This window comes from Protopterus annectens, chromosome 8.part0 (genome assembly GCF_019279795.1).
Source record: "Protopterus annectens isolate FY-2018-M chromosome 8.part0, PAN1.0, whole genome shotgun sequence".
Classification (NCBI taxonomy): Eukaryota; Metazoa; Chordata; order Ceratodontiformes; family Protopteridae; genus Protopterus; species Protopterus annectens.
This window is the reverse complement of record NC_056741.1, coordinates 825434172-825454134: the sequence shown is the minus strand read 5'-3', so window position 1 is coordinate 825454134 and position 19963 is coordinate 825434172. Positions and strand designations below refer to the sequence as shown.

General features: G+C 38.5%; 1 protein-coding gene across 5 annotated transcripts in view; it reads right to left on the bottom strand.

Annotated features, from left to right (window-relative positions):
* The window catches only part of SYN1 (synapsin I), a 2007545-nt gene that overhangs the window by 468616 nt on the left and 1518966 nt on the right, over window positions 1-19963 (bottom strand). For all 5 annotated transcript variants that reach the window (XM_044080298.1, XM_044080299.1, XM_044080296.1 and 2 more), the window contains one exon: window positions 13453-13527. In XM_044080298.1, coding sequence (XP_043936233.1) covers window positions 13453-13527 — 75 coding nt within the window. The remainder of the gene's footprint in view (window positions 1-13452; window positions 13528-19963) is intronic.

Sequence of the window (19963 nt, the reverse complement as noted above, 5' to 3'; positions counted from 1 at the left end):
TTACTACCAATGTTCCAGTTTGATGCTCTCCATTTGCGTTCAATCAGTACCTTTGATTTTTCTGCAGACTTCCATGATCTCCCTCCCATCTTTGTTTAGCCTGATATGGTATGGCCTTATTTCCTCATTTTTGACAAGTACATGTAAAGTATTTTTCCTATCCTTAACCCCTTTTGCCTACTCCCTTTCAGTTTCAACTTCTGCAAGCCTCAACTCCTTTGTTGACCTTCTGCTTGTACTGCGGCTCCTCCACCACTCCATAACCTCCTGCCACTTCTAGTATGTGCTTATTGACTTAATTACTAGACTTACATTCATATGGAGACACACCTATCTTTTCTGCTTTTTGCCTCTCTGCATGTCCTTGTCTGCAGCCCTGAGCACTCAGTGCATACCCATTTCCCACAACTTATTTACTCCTTCTGTTTTCCCAGCTCAACATAATCCTCCCCCTAAAATCCCACAGCATCATATTTTTCTTTGTATTCTTACCCTTCTTTCATAGGCTAAACCACATCTTGGAATTCTCACTATTGGTTAATGATGCCTCCATGTGGACATCTCTGACACCCCCACCATGATTATGGTCCTTTCTGGTACTGTCCTACACAAGCTGGATGAATCCTTCATGGTTCAAGATCTCAGTAAACCCCCTCTCCCTATCAACCCTAGCTCTTGTAGATTCACGGCCTTCTCTTTTCAAATTCAGATCTCCACTGAGTATAACCCTATTTCCCTTACCCAACTCCTTTAATCTCTGTTACATTCTGTCTTCATGCTCTGATGTATCAAGGTGCTGGAATACAATATCAGTCCACCAGTGTACCACCTCCCTCTGCTTTAACTGTTAAGGTGCTTTCCAGATTCTGATCCTCCTGTTGCCTTTCATGGGGTGACAGTCCCATTCCTCAATGGTTTTGCAGTTTCTTTACGTGGATCACTACTTCATTTTCATCTCTCTCTTTTTCTGCCATTTCTGAACATCCTAAACCCAGATATTTCCACATCTTACCTCTTTCTAACTTGCCCATGAATCTGTGGTATCAGGAAAGTCCCCCCAATATCACACATTGCACCTGCCATTTTCCTATCCAGACACCTTTCATTACATAGAAATACTTTACAACTATACCACAATTTAACCCTTGTTTATTCTTGGGTTATTTCCTGTGTCCATTTTTTCTTGATGTCCACTGCCAGAGTCTCACATCCCTCCATTTTCTGTGACAGGCCTTCAATTTTCCATGGTAGTTTAAAAGTACAGTTTGTTGAGTTATGCATTGCCAACCAAGCTCTGAGTACTGCAGTCCTTTCGGGGTTAAAATGGATCTTGGGAGTATCTCTGACAGATGTGACCATCCTCTTTCGACTCCCAGGCTCTTTTGCCATGTTCACTGCCACAGCTAGTAATTTTTCTCCATATTCCTCTCATTCCTCACTTATTGCTGGTCCAAGTATCATTTCTTAGAGTTCTACCTCAGTCCCCTATATTATCATCTCTCTGCCACTTCCCTGGCCTTGCTTGCTTCCATCTCAGTTGTTTCCTTTTACTGGTCAGTGTCACATACATACACCACAATATGCACTTCTTGATCCTCACCTCCTAAGCGATGTTAAGGCTAGATCCTGAGACTGTCTTCTTTGTAAACTAGTGCCAACTTTTTCCCTTACCAAGATGCTTAATCCCTTGATGACTAAGTTTCCCATCACAAAAAACTTTCTTCTCTGTCCCTTACTTGTATCATTCATTTAATGCCCCATGCCACCCCTTTGTCTAAAAACTTCCATTCTCCAGTTTCATTATTCAGACCACCACACTGTCTGCACTAGATGTGTACCTCACTTTACCTCCCCTGATGTTTTCGCCATCTCTCTTATGCTCTCCCAACAAGCCTTCTCCACAGTTTTGTCCATTTGGCCCACTGGTCATCTCATGTGTGTGATTTCCTCTCTTTGTCCACTTCACTCTACTTTTCTTGAAGTTTTGATTTCTGAATTACCACTTTCTGTCATTGGTTTAAATGCTACAAAATAATTTAAACTGGAAAAAGGGGAAAAGCTGCTTTATTTTTCATCTGAAAATATTTTTCTAACATTTATATTTTCTTTGATTCTAAGTCCTAAGCAATTGTTGAAAAGCTTGCCATCCAATCGGAATCTGACATATCATTGACTGACAGGTGTAATTTGTTAATGACTTAAGGGTGCTAGTGCTGCTGCAAACTACATTTGTAGAGGTAAGACCTTCTTATTTGTTAAAAGGCTCATCACTTTCCCTCAAAGTATGACGTGTTTGATTCGAAGCAATTAATTGCTCTATTGAATAAAATACTGCCATCTGGTTAGATGCTATTACTAATACTAACTGTGGATAATCTCATTTGCAAATGACAGCAGATTATTGTTGTTGTTGTAAATTTGCCCTATGATACACACATTTTACAACAAGGTCTAGATCAGATGTATACCCAGTGAGATAATTCTGGGCTCACCCTAAAAATTAAGAAGTGTAGTATGGTTAAACTGGTAAGACCCCTATCCCTTCCTTATCATATCACTGGTGTTTCCCTTAAAACAGACACAATTATTAGAGACTCGGCTACTCAGAATGACAATGAGCTCTCCCTTGACTACCATGCCTCAGATGCAGACAAAAAGTTAATCTGCTTTGCACAGCTTATCTAATGTGGCATATCTTGTAGGTCCTAGGATGTCTATTCCACCCTTTACGCCTTCATCAGACTCATTATCAAATAAGATCACCCTTTGCAATATATTTTTATAAGCACCTTGTACAACTTGAAAAGTCCCAGGGATTCTTGTCTCAAAATGTCTCTGATTTAAGCCATTTAAGTTACCTTGATGGCCTAAAACCTTACAGTTTCACTCAATCTCTTATCAGCTCCTGAGAGATCATCATTGCCTACTGAGTCTCCCACCTTTAGAATAAACACGGTCTGTGCATCACACAGACCGCCTCCCTGAAAACATTTAAGACAAACCTTGATGGCTGGTTGGGTAACAATAAATGAATGCATTAAGGCTAATGATGTCTTAAACAGAGGGAACTAGTATGTCATTCTCATTGCAAGACTGAGATGACTAAGCTTCTTGATAGCTATCCAGACCTTAAATTACTATAAACCTATGTGTCTATGATCCTGTAGAGAATCATTTAGTCATTCCCACAGCATCTTCTCAATACCCTTCTCTGCTACTGACATGAGCCTTATGAGTCCGTGGCTGCCAGGTTAAGTGCTTATCCTACTTTCTGGAATGGTATCAATATGGTGATTGGCTGCTGAGTTTTTTCATGTGATCTAAAGGACACATACCATGTTCTTCAGGACCATGGGTAGTGTACCATCAAGGTATTGTGCTTTGTGATCTCTAAATTCATTAAATTTCCTTCTATCAGTTTCATGGTTATAAGGCCATTGGTTAGCCATCCATCATCTACTACCTTATTCCCTTTCCACTGTGGCATCCTCCCTTTCTCTTTCATGAAGTCTGAAGACACTGCCTTATTTTCTGGTTTCCTGTGACCAGTATTTGACCATCAGCTGCCTGGCTGTTTCTCTCATATCTCCAACCTCCTCCTACGACTACCACTGGGAAGAGTAGATTACCACTGGCTTTGCCCCACCTCCATATGAGACTCTCATTGGTGGAATTTTAAGGTGGTATGGACTGAGAGGAGCTGTCAGCATCATGCTTCTTGACTGGGCATCAGGGCTATTTCCTAAGCTTTACCCTCCTCACTTGTATGCTGACATATCATATACGGAGGGTTGGTGGGCCATTTGGAATGACTGTTGAGGATGGACTGCCCAGGGTCTAGAGCAGCCATGTCTCCCTGACCCCTCCACTCACCCAGCTCAGCAATCTCCTCCTGGCTTTATTCAGGAACCATTGAAAAATCTCTCTTTAGTCAGGAAACACCATTGCCCCCAAGAATAGGCATGTCAATCTTACCTACTACTCTGTCAGGTCTCCATGCTACTAATCAAACTCAGGACACCTAGATTGAAGTCAGGACTTTTCCTCAGTATGCCACCATAGTATTTAAAACTTTATTTAAGTGCTTTTATCTTCTCAGTATCCTTATAGTACTCTGTATTCACCTTTTGCAAACTCTGAAGATCTCTCTTCCGTCTCATTTTTTTATCCCTCTGTATAAAGGAACCCTTTTTTACTATTTGAATTCCTATCCTTCTTACCTGTCCAGCTTACCTACACCGTTATTACCACATTAGATGTCCTTTTTGAGGTTTCTGCATATTCTTGTTTTCAATTTCCTGATACCCTGAATCTTTATTTATATAAAGAATGTAGAAACAATTGCAATTTTAAAGCACTTAAAAAGCAATAGGTAGCCCATATACCACATGAGGAGTGGGTTCTGGTCCAGAAATTGTAGTTTATTGGTCGTCTGGGCAGTTTTTTCATCTCTTTCAACTTTCCGGTTTAAAAGCCCACGTTTGCACTTTTCCCACCTTTCCTGTAACTAGTCTAGTCCAGATACAGATTTGCTGTATCCAGGACTGTATGTCAGCTTCTGAGCCCCCCAAGCATTTCTGTCTTGGAGGGAAGCCTTCTAGCTTATGAGTGGGAGTGGTAAGCACTAGGTAGCCTATCTACTACAAGAGTAGTGGTTTCTGGCCCAGAAATTGTAGTTTAGTGGCTGTTTGGGCAGTTTTTCCAACTCTTTCAACTTTCTGGTATAAAAGCCCACATTTGCGCTTGTTTCCCACCTTTCCTGTAACTAGTCTAGTCCAGATACAGATTTGCTGTATCCAGGACTGTTTGTAAGCTTCTGAGCAGTGCCAAAGTCTGCTCTTTAATTTTTCCCTTAGATCTGCTAGTTATCTCCTCTCCTGCACTTTTACTAGTTTATTAGTCTAGCACTTTACCAGACTTCTTGTAGCAATTATTGTAGCACACAAAAACACTACCAGCACTAAATGTTCTACAAGAACAGCTCCAGTATTTATTATTAATGTCCACCCCTCCAGGCATGTCTAAAGGTCAGTTCCCTGTGCTTTCTCCTATTAACCTGGTGAACGTGGGCATCCTGAGGCAATGTAGTAACTGTCTCTTGTACAATGACAACCCTCTCCTCTTACCTCTCAACACTCAGACTTGTGAGAGATGCACTTATATATCCAAACTGGATTGGATTGGATCCAGCCAAGACTGGAATCACTGGTCAAGAGGAAAAGGTCAATTCCACACCTTTTGGCCCCAGAACTTGGACCGAATTTCCAAAGGTGGTCGTATTTCCATATTCATAAAGGATACGCACACCTCCAGACTGGTAGCCCAACATAACGCAGCTGAGATACTTCAGATGCAGCTAACATTGGGTAAGACTGCGATTCAGGTCGTAGCCTACTATAGGTCCCCAATCATGTCCCAAAACTCACACTTCACGTTCCTAAGCACCCTGGAGAATATTAGGGTCCAACCTAGCACTCTTATACTGGGTGACTTCAACTACCCCTCCATTAACTGGGAAAACTAGTCATGTACCAATACGCTTGCCCAATATTTCCTGGAATTCATTAATTCCAATGCCCTGGACCAGCTCGTTCTTACCCCCACTAGATGTTGCAACATCCTTGACCTGGTCATTACTAACATGGGCGACCATTACTCTACACCAATAGTCAACTCCTTGCTGGTTAGATCCAACCACAAACTAATCACCTTGGAAATCCACATCCATCCCCCACCCCCACAAAGGTAACCACCATGAAAAACTTCTCCAAAGCTAACTTTGGGCTCCTAAAAACAGAGGTGGCTAACTTCACTGCACCCATGCAAATGGAGAATAGTTGCATGACAGCCGAATCATACACCAAATCACTGTAAGAACATGTACACAAATTCATGGGTCTCACCATATTCAACAGAACCAAGATGCTCTCCTCCAAAAAAAGGAAGCCAATCTGGTGGTCCCCTGCCATAAACAAACTCTACAACAGAAGGAGAAAACTGATGCAGAATAAGGTGAAGCCCCAAGACTGGAAAAACTCCCTTATCAGCCTCAACAAAAAGTTGAGATCCCTCATCAAATCCTCTAAAGCTAGCTATGAAAACAGAATTGCAGCAGATAGTAAAGACAACCACAAGGCCTTCTGTAGTTATGTACGGAATCTCCACAGCAATACACAGATTTTCTCTGAGCTACTGCACAATGGTGCCTCCTATACCGAGCCAACAGATATTGCAAATATACTGGCTGACAGATTCAGTGCCAACTTTACCCCTCTCCCCTCCAAAGGACCAGTCACAATACCAGTAGATTGCCAGGCACCCAGTATTACTGCTGCACAGGTTAAAACAGCACTGTCCAAGGCCAAGAATACAGCTTCTATAGGACCTGACAATATCCCTGGCTGTGTTCTTCATGAACTACAGAGTGAACTAGCACCTCACCTGTATGCCCTGTTCAATCACAGTCTCACCTTAGGCTTTGTCCCTACTGAATGGTGCACTGCTGCAGTCATCCCTCTCCACAAAGGAGGAATGACTACATACCCTGGGAACTATCGCCCATTAGCCTGACAGGTCTGTTATGCAAAGCTATGGAACGCATCATCATGGACCTAATAAACAAGAATATAGGGAATCTCCAAACTCTGGATCCCACACAGTTTGGTTATGTGAAGGGTAGAGCATGCCTGCTCAACTTGGTCAACTTCTTTGAGTCAGTCACCAAAGCTGTGGATGAAGGCAAGGTGGTTCATATAGACTACCTTGATCTGGCCAAGGCCTTTGATACCATTCTCCACTCAGAAATCATAGAAAAACTCACTAAGCTAGGCATTAACTCCTATATCAATAGGTGGTATGCAAACTGGCACCCAGGTAGAACCCACAGTGTGAAAGTAGCTGACTCCAAGTCAGACTGCCGACCAGTCACAAATGGAGTCCCACAGGGTTCAGTCCTGGGTCATCTCCTGTTTGGTATCTACTTCTCTGAAGTCCAGGCTAACACAAACGGACTCTGGCTGGCAAAGTTCACAGACAATTGCAAGTTGGGAGCTATTATTAACTCCCCAAGGGATGTTGACATCCTACAGAAAGGCCTTACTGAGACCAATGACTGGTGTCAGAACCATGGTCTTAAGCTCAATGCCAAAAATGTGTTATCATCCCCTTTGGGAAAAACCTGGTTCCCATGAATTACCACATTGATGGCAGTCCACTGAACACAGAAGGTGTTATAAGAGATCTGGAAACACAGGTTGACACCAACCTTTCTTTTCACCACCACATTCCACTGTGGTCAGAAAGTCCTTCTATGTGGCACATCTAATTACGAAGGGTTTTACATCTAGGAAAAGAGAGGTCATTGTCTCCCTCTACTCTTCTCTCATTAGGCTAATCATTGAGTACAATGCCCCATTTGGCATGTACCTCAATAAACACCTGCAACAACTAGAGAGGCCACAAAAGTACTTCACAAAGAGGATCCTAGGCCTTAAACATTTGTCCTATATGGACAGACTCAAAAAACTCCAACTATTCTCTGTCTCGTATTGCCTACTTAGAGGCAATCTCTGCTTGACTTAAAAGCCATGTCTGACCCAGCTCTGTTAGAAATGCTACATCTAAAGAAATCCGTCTGCAACACATGGTCTAGAGACCTCAACCTCATTACCACAATCAACAGAACATGCTGGAGGGACAGGTTCATAACCCAGAGACTACCCAAGCTATGGAATAGACTTCCCATACATGTCAAGCAGAGCACCTCACTAGCCCTCTTCAACAAAAATCTGGATGAGTGGATGGGAAATAGAAAATTCACCCTAGGGATCACTCAAGTGACTTTACTCGACAAAGGCACTGGGAACTAAGGTCGGGTGGCACAATGTCAGGGTAATCCTATGAGCTTGGCTTGTAAAGGCTCCAGGGCCATTAGCTTAGTACACACCCATGAACCTATGAACCTATAATTTAATTAAATCACTAGCTAGCAAGCCATAACCTGTAGTCTTGTGTATATAAAGCAATCAGTAGTTTAATAAGTAAAATCACTGGCTGGTATGATAAATGAAAGATCCCACTAGAACTCTCAGTTAATTAAAGGAGAATATGAATCAGTGGACTAGTCCTTGGAGAGAGAAACAATACTGCATGCAAACTTTTTAACTAGAAGTGGAAAGAATTTCATAAACATGAGACTATGTTTACAAAAGTGACCAATATCTCTACTAGTTCCATTGTTGTTTCTTAAAAGGAGTATCTAGGTTGCTTACTATAGTAATTTGGCTTTAATTTGATTTGAATATTGGGACCTTCTCATAGGTTAAGATTCCAGTTAAGAAAAGCATATAAAAGATAGCGTGCAGGGCAAAATACATTTCTTTAATTTATTTATTTATTATTCAGGTAACTATGCAACCTTACTAGGTTTAAATGCCTCTGTTCAGGGGAATTACAATGGAACAATATCTGGTTAAGTGACTTGCTAAGAATCACTCAGACTGCACATGGAACTTTAGTATTCAAACCAAGGACTAAAGGATTAACATTGTTAACAGTCCATAGCCCTAACTATCATTCCTAACCTGCTAGACTAAGAGACAGTATGGTCCCTAGGACTGATGAAATCATACTTAAATTAAAGAAATTAGTTCCAGAATGCTCCACTTAACATAAATGTATATGTAAATAACATAAATGTATATGTAAATAATATGTGTGTGTGTGTGTGTGTGTGTGTGTGTGTGTGTGTGTGTGTGTGTGTGTGTGTGTGAGTGAGTGAGTGTGTGTGTGTATGTGTGTGTGTGTGTGTGTGTGTGTGTGAGTGAGTGAGTGTGTGTGTGTATGTGTGTGTATATAAGTATATATATATATATATATATATATATATGGATTCCATACGTTTGGTCAAATTACACTTAGGCAAAAATGATTCCAGACATTGCACTTCACTGAAAGCTCACTTGACTGAAAGCTCACTTGGTCGAAGTTCATTTAGTCGAAAATGGAATATAGCCCCTGCCCCACTGCAGTGCAACCCTGGAGTGAGAATATTAAATAAGGGGGTGTGTGGGGGGCACATCCTCCTACTATGGGGCTTATGGGGGGCATAGCCCCCACATAATTTTAATGTATTCACTATTATAAGAAGGTATATCCATTAGAAATGCATTGATATATATACTTTAGTAAAAACTATTGGCATAATACCCCCCCCAATGTGGTGGGCTGTGCCCCCCACACCCCCCTTATTTAATATTCTGACTCCAGGGTTGCACTGCAGTGGGGCAGGGGCTATATTCCATTTTCGACCTAATGAACTTCAACCAAGTGAGCTTTCAGTCAAGTGAGCTTTCACTGAAGTGCAATGCCTGAAATAATTTTCGACTAAGTGTAATTTCACCAAATGTATGGAATTCATATATATATATATATATATATATATATATATATATATATATATATATATATATGTGTGTGTGTGTGTGTGTGTGTGTGTGTGTGTGTGTGTGTATTTTACATTTTTATGTCTGCTTTCTGCAGCTGCTCATATGCAGGATAGGGAACAGCACAGGGCCATTTAGCCCAGTAACAGAGTTTGGGGGATGGATTCCTCACTGTCTAGATTTCCTTATAGAATGAAGTAACACATTTCAAGGGGTGAGACACTTCCACAGTGCAGTGCTCGTGTCACAAAAATGACCTATGTATGTTTGGTGAAAGAGATATGACAGAGTGAATATATACTTACATATTCATTGTCTTTTCCAGTGGTGGTAGCCAGACTGTTCCATCATGCTACATTCTTGTCATTAATTTCTCAGAAAGTAGAAGGCAGATAGACCAGTTACCTTAATTATAACAATCACAACATTGCAGACAAGTACATAAGTGCCCTAGGAAGTTAGTCAAGGCCTTTTTGTCTTGTTTTAACAAAACTTCCATACAGAAGTACATCGATGAAAACAGGCAGTTCTATCCAACTTTCAACTATTTGTTCTAAGGCAGAAGATGGATGCCTGTCTAGTGACTTCTCAAACGCTACTGCAGACAGGTCACATAGAGCAAATATAACTAGACTGTTACTCAGGTTATTCTTTCATCCTCTAAAAGATGGATAGCTTTAGTCTTACCTTAAAAGTTAAGATCTTCTGCAATACATATTCACAATTTTAAATGAAAAAAAAGGCATCCACACTATACCTCACACATTGAGTTGAAGGCCAGTTAACATCCGAAAAGATGAAAACTGCCTGCTTTTCATTTGACTCCTCTTTCTCTGACTTCAGAGAAAACACACAAAGTCATCGTCCAACATGATTATTTTAGTTATCGGCAATGCTGTTAGTATGTTTAATGTATGCAGAGTGGAAAGCACTAATCTTACAATATCTCGGAAGAAGAAGAAAAGGCTCATGACTTCTCTATACTTTGATGACCATTTGCCATTGTTTCCACTTCTATAGCCTTTTAGATTCACACATTGCTGACATTAAATATTGTTTCACTGCCTAGAATTAAAGGTAAGTTGAAACCTCACTCAAAATCTTCTATTGTTATGACTACAGCAGACACATTTCAAGCAAAATTTTCTGCCAGTATATGGTATTCACAGACTGCAGATGCTAAACTCATTTTTATTCTGAATCTCTAAAGCCAGCTAATTAATTTTTGCGGCTTCAGAGGTATGTCTTTTGTCACAATATTTGTATCCAACAATTAAACTGTGTACGAGATCCACCCTGCGCCATCTCTGCAGAGATGGAAACTGAAAACATACTACTCATAAAGGATTTATCCTTACATCTATACATTTGCTACTTAAATATAGTAACATCAAAATCACAGTCACTGCAGTGCAACCATGGAGTGAGAATATTAAAAAAAAAAATATATATATATATATATATATATATATATATATATATATATATATTTTGTTTTTTTTAACATTTGTATCTTCTAATTTCTCCCGTTATCACCTTTTGTATTTTTAATTGGATGTATTATGACTTTGATATGTCTATTTTATGTCTTTTCCTGGAGCTTTTCTCCCCGGGCCTCTACTGAAAATGGACATGTATCCAGCTAGACTAGCCCGGTTAACAAATGTAAAATAAAATAAAATAAAATAAATAAATAAATAAATTTAGGAGAAAATACCAAATGGCTGTTGAGAATTGTGGACCTGCAGTGAAAAAATTTCATCACACAGTTCAAACAAAACAATGGCTACTGCTCAATAGCAGAGAAAGAGTTTCGAAGTAAGCTTCTAGAACAGAAATAATGGCCTTGCAGAGTTTGCCCTATTGATTCCAGAGCACTTACTCAGCTAGTACAGAAACAAGCAGGGAGACACAAGGCCTTGTCAGCTGATCTCCATCACAAGTTCCAGATGCAAAACTGAGTGAGGGTCAAGCATGCTCAGTAAACTGCATTGCAATTTAAGCAAATATAAAAATAAATGAAGTTCAAAACTAGCTGTTACAACATTAAAACAATCCCTGAACTCCCAACTTCAGGAGGAAGCCAATACATCTATACATTTGCTACTTAAATATAGTAACATCAAAATCACAGTCACTGAAATAGGAGGGGATAATCTCAGGCACCCCAGCCTTGGGCTTAATATGTTTCTCCTACCTTCATACATGTATTTCTAAGAGCAAAAAAATCACTGTTATTATTCTCAGAATTCAACAGGCACCCATAGAGGTGGGCATTACCAAGACAACCATCTGTCTCAATTCAGGAAGACAGACAGACTTCTTAAAAAAAGCCAGTCTGAAGCTGACATGTAGCCTCATAATGCCAGATCTGGTCTTCCATGTAAGGAGGGGTCACTTCTGGTAGAATATATTGCCTGCTTCTTTTTTAAAACTGTAGTTTTATATTTCTATTGTCCCTCTCCTGCACATAAATGCTGACTCAGATGTTCTTTTATAATGTCATTCCTTTATATCAAAATATTACTAAAGTGAGGCTATTACGGAGCTAACTAAGCCTTGTAGCTTCAGTCTGACCAAAAAAGCAATGGCACATTATGGTCCTGATCTTGTCTAAAAGTAAAACGTTGTTCTTAGCAATAATGCTGTTGCTACTGCAGCATAGCTCATTCATACCAAACTCTTCAAACTAGCAGCTTGTTTTTGAATCTTATGCAATTTTCCTTCCTCAATTAAACCTAGGAATTGATCACCCCTTGGTTTAGATGGTAGTTTTAAGGAAGATGCCTAAAAAAATAAATTGTATACTTTTAACTAGGAAATACTCACTACTGTGAGTCCAGATGCATCTAGCCCCACTCTGAGGGAAGACAGGACACTTGCTAAAGGAAAGCTTGTATTTTAATTGGAAAGTAATTTTGTTTTTTGAGACTGATGTATTTAGTTCCAGTCCGATGTATCCTTGGACTTATTCATCTCTTCTAGTTCTACACATCTTCCAGACTTGGACTCCACCTCAGTATTCTACTCCATTACCTCATCTGCTTCAATTTGTTAAGCATGGCTACCGTAATGCAGCCTGATTGGGGGGTGTCTTCTCCTGTTTGGAGTTTCTATGGTCAGTTGGTGGGAGTTATGGCAACCCGAGGGAGACAAGGCAGTATATTACTTTGTTATCTTCCAAAATGTTCTAGAAGTTTCCCTGCTGGTTCCTCATATGAATGAATGAGCAAAGATATCCAGGTGCCATGCATGCTACATATACACCACAGAGCATTCATTCTGCATAGTACTTTTTGTACTCTTGAAATGATGGTTCATTTTCATTCTCTGCCAGAGAACAAGTATCCATTAAATCAGCTTTCTTCATTCAATGCTTGGGAACAAGTATCCATTAATTCGGGTTGTTTCATTCTCTGAATGGGAACAAGTATCCATTAAGTCATTTCAAGGTCTTCATTCAGAATAGTGTGTGCAGTCATGTACTTAACTGTTCCTTTTCATCTTTGCCTGTTCCTTCCCTTGAAGAAAAATTGGGATAAAGTGCAAAATTCATAAAAGATAGTCATGTCCTATAATGCCGGTGCTTCTGGCCAAAATAGTTTTATTTAGAGACTGACATCTTAAAGGAACATATGTTTCCTTTAAAATGCTGATGTAGTGTTTGTGGATGTTCTTATTGTGAATGTGGATTGTGTTAGTGAATTTTTCTACTTTTTTCCACTTAAACAAGGTCTAGATATCTGATATTTAGCTCATTATTTATGTTTTCTTTTACACTGGCAATGCCTAGCACATGCAAAGCTTCTTTTTCCTGAGTGACCTAGAAGTTCTCCTTTATGTAAACAATAGAATCATTATCACATAATACTGAAATGCAGAGCTATGGGTTCAAACCAAGACCTGCAGAAAATATAACAAACACCTTTTGTTTCCACCCAAGATTCACACCTTTTATCCAATCTTTCAGTCTAAATAGGATTTATTGTTGAAATGGATCTTACTTTACCTGTCCGTCATTGCGATCTGCTCCAGCATGGAAGATCCAGTGTTTGTTTTCCAGTTACCAGAAATGGAGGTTCTCCTGATAGAGGTCACATAAAAAAGGAAGAATGATAAGAAAATTAGGAACAGCATTCTCAAGAGTTATTTCTGTACATATTTTTGGATTGAAAACACATCTCCTATATAAGATATAACTCATTCAGACATAAAGATACATATATATATGGAAGAATGATAAGAAAATTAGGAACAGCATTCTCAAGAGTTATTTCTGTACATATTTTTGGATTGAAAACACATCTCCTATATAAGATATAACTCATTCAGACATAAAGATACATATATATATAACAATACATATTACTCACCACTTTGAACACTTTTATTGCAGATGTGTTATGTATATATTATCTAAGAATGTTATGTTTAAATTAACATCAGTATGTATAGGTCCTCCAAAGGCCTGACTGGCAGGGTCTGGTACAGCCTCGTCTCTGAGATATTGTTCTTGCTGACTGAAATCTTGAAAATGAGAGGGCATGATATGTCTGTCATTCATCAGCTATACCAGAAAAAAAAATCTGGAGTCATACCTCTCAACTGCCCAGATTTTCTCAGAATGTCCAGATTTTTGCCTCATATTTTCGGTCTGTCCCACTTAAAATTTGTGATTTTGTAGTAAATCATTGAGGACTGAAATCACTAAATAGTGGCACAAATTTGAGTTTTAGATTTCATAGCCTTCAGAAAATGCATGCTAACACAAACCAGGTTACTATAGCAACTTTCTAAATTTGTAAGATCAATACTTAAAATCTGTCACTATTTTTGGGCCTTTAGCCCCCCATTATTTTAAACTTTGTCCAGACATTTTGCACGAAGAGGTTGAGAGGTATGTCTGAGTGATTTTATTTTTATTTGATGAAAATTGCTCTGCACAATTCATTTCATTGGATCAATTATTTGGGTGAACTGTGTTACTGACTAGCAAGACAATTCAAAATGGGAACTCTTGCCTTGTCAGAACCATGCCTAAGAGTTTTGTGCACAATCAAAAACATAGCTGAAATTTCAGATTAGTTTATTTATTTATTTATTTACATTTGTTGACCGGGAGAGTCCAACTGGACACAGGTCCGTTTTCAGCAGAGGCCAGGGGAGAAAACCTCCACGTTAAGTATTACATACATTATACAGTTAAAAACATAGCATTTAAAATATAGACACTAGTCCAGCTGAGGACGAAAGACAATAATAAAACATTGATGTAAATAGATGTGGAACATAGCACAATTGTAAAATTTGGTGACATATACTAAACATGGTTACAAATGTAGTTGGGATTCATCAGTGAACAATTGATACAACCTGTTTTTGAGGTACATAACAGCCATTAGCAGTTGTTGCTACAAGAAGTTAGTATTAGTTTAAAGGAAAAGAACTACTTTGCAAAGGTAGCCTAAAGTGAATTTAATAGTGGTTGTATGCTCACTTCACACAAGTACATTTAAAGATGGTTGTTACATTTTATGGATCATATTTCTAACAGTGGGCAGCCAGAAATTATACGCATTACTAAAGACCCTTATGTGACTCAGTTTTTATTAATTCATTTTTGCCTCACATTCCCTTTAATTCTCCCCACTCAGACTTCCAAGTGCTTTCTTTAAACTTCTGAGTACAAATCCTTCAGGTGTTCTCTGTGATAAGCTGTCATTCAACAAGTAGTAAGTTGTACTACCAAGGTGTCATAGTGAAGTCTAGTCTAGCAGCATTTTCTTGGGGCACTTAGCCCACTTCAGAACAGGAGTGCCATCAGAATGTACACACTATTCCATGTATACTTTCAGGACAGCTACCGTGCTTACATCCAGAAGATCTGGTCTGTTACCATGGTGTCTTCCAGGGTACACCTTATTGGAAAGAAACCACCTTCCTGCAGAAAGGGACAGCAGCTAATTTTATGGTCTTCTCTTTCCTCTTCAGTTGATCCTGTTGTTCTCCAGATCCTAAATTAGTGCTAGATGTAAAGCTTCCTAGACCAAATCTTACAAATACAACTTTTAAAGAACTTTTATATATGCCTAAGTCTCTTTGTATTCCATTTTAGGCACTTACTGTGTGTATGAAATTTAACCATAAAATATATTAATTTGACAAAAGGAGTCTCTTATTTCATTTTTGATAGTTTTTCAACAGTTCTTTTCAAATGTATAAACAGATCAAGCATATTTCTAATAAAAACAAATCTATCTATATAATAAAGCCATTAGTATTGTACTGCCATTAATATTCTTTTATATGTATAGCTATATCTCCATATACATATATATATATATATATATATATATATATATATATATATATATATATATATGTGTGTGTGTGTGTGTGTGTGTGTGTGCTATCAGTTGATCAAGCTTTCAGAAACTTAAAATTCATATGGTTGAAGCCATATGATTAAGTTTTTGGAATCTTGAAGCTTTTGAATGGAGATCACGGTACAGTGCGGATTGAGAAATTTACCCTTGTCCTCACTGTAGTGCAATCTCAGAGTTGGTATATATAATTTGCAGGGGGTGTATATGTGGGGTGCAGGGGGCTTGCCCTCCTACAAAAACATAAAAAGGGTAGATTTTATGTTTTTTTTGAGCTTTTTTTTTTGATGTTTGAGTTTTTGGAAACTTGATCATATGGTCTCAATCTTATGAATTTCGAGTTTCTGAAAACTCGATCATCTGCTATAGACTCATATATATATATATATATATATATATATATATATATATATATATATGTTTATTATAGGTTGACTGGCATATGGTCGACTTGCAGTTTCCAAGTCGGCAGAATTTTGACCTAAAATCGATTGACTACACTACAGCGAATGGATATTGTAAGTCAAGAATTTGAGTTTGATATTGTGCAGGGAGGTCGCACTTCAGTAAGGAACAGAGAATTAGCCCATTTCCTCACTGTAGTGTGATCTCGGAGTTGGTATATTTAATGTGCAGGGGGTATGGCGGCATGGGGTGCATAGGGGGGGTGTAACCCCCCTGCAAAATAGTAGAATTAATGTACTGTTGACTGTAGAGTTCAATGGTACGTTAATATGCATAGCAGGAGGTGACTTGACATCACCTCCTGCTATGTTGAATACATTGAACCATGGTGGTTAATGTATTCATTTAGCTTTGGTTTACTTTTCGGAATTTCAAATTCAGCATTTCAGGTCGACATTTTAAATGGTTGACTGAAACTGATTCGAAACTCAAATAGTAAACCATGTATATATATATATATATATATATATATATATATATATATATATATATATATATATACACACACACACACACACACACACACACACACACACACATATATATATATATATATATATATATATATATATATATACATACAGTATGTGTGTGTGTGTGTGTGTGTGTGTGTGTGTGTATGTATGATGTGACAGTATTTTGTTATGGAGACTCATTTTCAAAGCCAACAATTATGTTTGAAACTTCTAAGAATTCTAGGCATTTTTCATGCAGTTTGCTTTCTAGCTGCTGAGGAAATTTACTAAGGTGACAGGACAGCTGTGAGAGATGCAAGTGTGCACAGGCTTACAGTCATCTGCTTGATCACTTCAGCTCACACCTCAGTTGTTTGCTTGAGCAGTCAGGTGCTTTTGTCACTTTTCCTTGAGGCACTTACCGGTGAGAGTCTGTTACTTGTGTGATGTGTCTAAATGTGATCTGAGATCTGATCTTGCAACCTCCTGAGATAGCATGAGATAGACTTGCCACAATACCTGTCAATGACTGCACCTAATTAAGGTGTAGTGAACTCAAGGGTTAGAAAAATAAAGTAAGAAGCATATGGCCTGGGAGGCAAAGCTCCAACTTGGGGGATGCGACTATCAAGTGGAGTCTCCATGCAAAAATTATGCTTTTTATGTTTTTGTTTTTTTTTGCATTTGGTAGTATTATTATGGGTTCATGCACATGTTCCACATTTCTGCATACTTGAGCTTGTACAATGCTTTTGTGTTGCTGAGTTATTGTGACGTGAGCCTGTATGAATGAGCAGATGTAGTCGAACTATGTGCAGTAATGTGCACGTGGATACACTTTACTTTTATCAGTAAAGGTAAAGACTAGGAGAAAATGTCCATTTCCCTGAGAAATGGTGACCTCGAAGGTGGACTTAATAAGTAGAGGAGTACAGGGGGCATAGCCTATGCATAGAATGTATGGGCCTTAAATCTCCCATACAAATAGTGTTAACATTTTCCTGGATTGTCATTTTGTCTTGTGCTAATCTTTCTAAATGGCACCCGGAGATGTCACATTTACTGAACTGTGTTGCATCCTTTTAATAATTATATTAAGGAAATAGAGAAGGATTGCATGACCTTTAACAATGTTCATGTTCAAATGTTATCCTTTGGCATACATGTTGCTTACATGTTTATTTAACAAACTGCAATGAATAATGAAATGCCACAGATGAGTATGATTATTGAGACATTGGGTCATTCTGTTTTTTTCATTGTATATGTCAGACATAAACTTTTTTTTTTATAAAAAAGAAACATCTTTATTAAATTCTCACATATGATGAAAGACCAGCATTGGTAGAGTTTTTAGTAGAATCTAAAACAGAATCTGCCTTTAAAAAAGGAACAATTAGTACGGCATATAAAATATTGCATGATAACTATAAGACTCAATCAGATGAGGTTAGAAAGGATTGGGAAGAGAGACTGAATAAGCAGTTCACAAAGAAACAATGGGGGGATATATGTATGGCTCCCAAATATGCAACAAATTCTAGAAGATTTAGGATCTTTGCTTGGAAGTGTTTACATGGGTATTTTTATGCATCAAGCAGACTTCAAAGAATTTTTCCTCAGGTGGACAGCAAATTTTGGAGGTGTGATGGGGAAGAAAGAAATAACTGGGAATATATTTTTTGGGAGTGTAATGAGTTGGCAGACTTTAAAGATTCCCTGCAGACTGCTTTGTCAGAGATACTCGGTGAGCAAGTTGGTGTAACTAAGGTAGTGATTTTTGAGCTATGATACAGACTTAGAATTGCCTAGACATATTAAGGCCTTGCTGAGTCTAATTATGGTGGCTGCCAAAAAAGCAATTACTAGAAAATGGAAATCAAATTCTAAACCAACTTTACTAGGAGCAGCGAATATAGAAACAGAGATAAAACAACTGGAATTGGGATCTTTAGAAAAGGGTAGGAGCAAATTACATAGGAAAAAACAGGAATTGTGGGAACAATACATGCATAGGAGGAGGGAGGTTTAAAGGAAGGCAGGATATGAATGAGCTTTATAATGTTTGACTGACAAGGACTGGATAGATTATAAGTGATGTGTAATGTTTGCAACTATAATTGTGTTAATGTGGTTTGTAATGCATAATGTTTATAACTTGAACTGTGCCAATATGCTTAGTTTTCATTTATATAAATGTAAGATTGCCTATATCATATGTTAGACTTTAGCTTTAAGTGTAACTAGAGCAGCCACAAACATACAGTTTTATTTCAGATGTAAGATGTGCAAAGTAACAACTTGAAAAATTCATCAGTGGCATGAAGTTATTTGAAACTCAGCCAGTTGTTAATCCCAGTAGTAATAGTAGTAGTACAGTAAAAGCATCAGTACTGATTGTGGTAGAACTAACACTTTGATATGATTCACAAGTGTTCTTCACTTTACACTTATTTTCAGTTTCTTTCCACTTCTTGGGTAAAGGGCACAGTGACAGCAGATGTTTTTTGTCTTCCACAACCACAGATTATAGCTCATTCTGGGGGATCCTCAGGCATTAACAGGCCATCCATTAGTTGTAATCCTTGCATAAGTGCTCACATGGCAGCCACCCAAAGGGCATCCTCATAAGATGCCCAACACCTCCTAGTATGAAGGAGCAAAGGCTGTTCACCATGAATATCCAGCTTGTCCACCTGCCACTGATACTAGGATCAGCAACCAAGCAGAGAAACCTTATTTCTACAACTTGTACCATGATCTCCCTCATTTGATCAGTACCAAGAATTCATGACCATAGATGATAAGAATTCAGACTAATAGGTAAATTTTGTGATTGGCTGACAGCATAGCTCTAACTTTTCTACGACATTTAGTTGGCCACCCCAAGGATACAACTTCTGCCCTATCTGCTTCATTGTGTTAGGATTCCATTTGTCATCAGTTAAAAGCTAGATGTTAGGATTCTTAAACGTCTCCAATAAGAGCAACTGTTTCTTACTTTCTACCCAAAGACAGCATTCTGCTATTCTCCATGACAACATCATGGCATCAGATTTAGAGGTGTTAATTTCCATTCTGGCAGCTTTACACTCAGTAGTGATTCTCTCAGTTGTGTGTTAGAGGTCATAGCCAGATGAAGCAACATCAGGTACAAACAGAGATGCTACCTCCAGTTGCCCAGACTGAACCCCTTCACAGGTTACTCTACATCAAG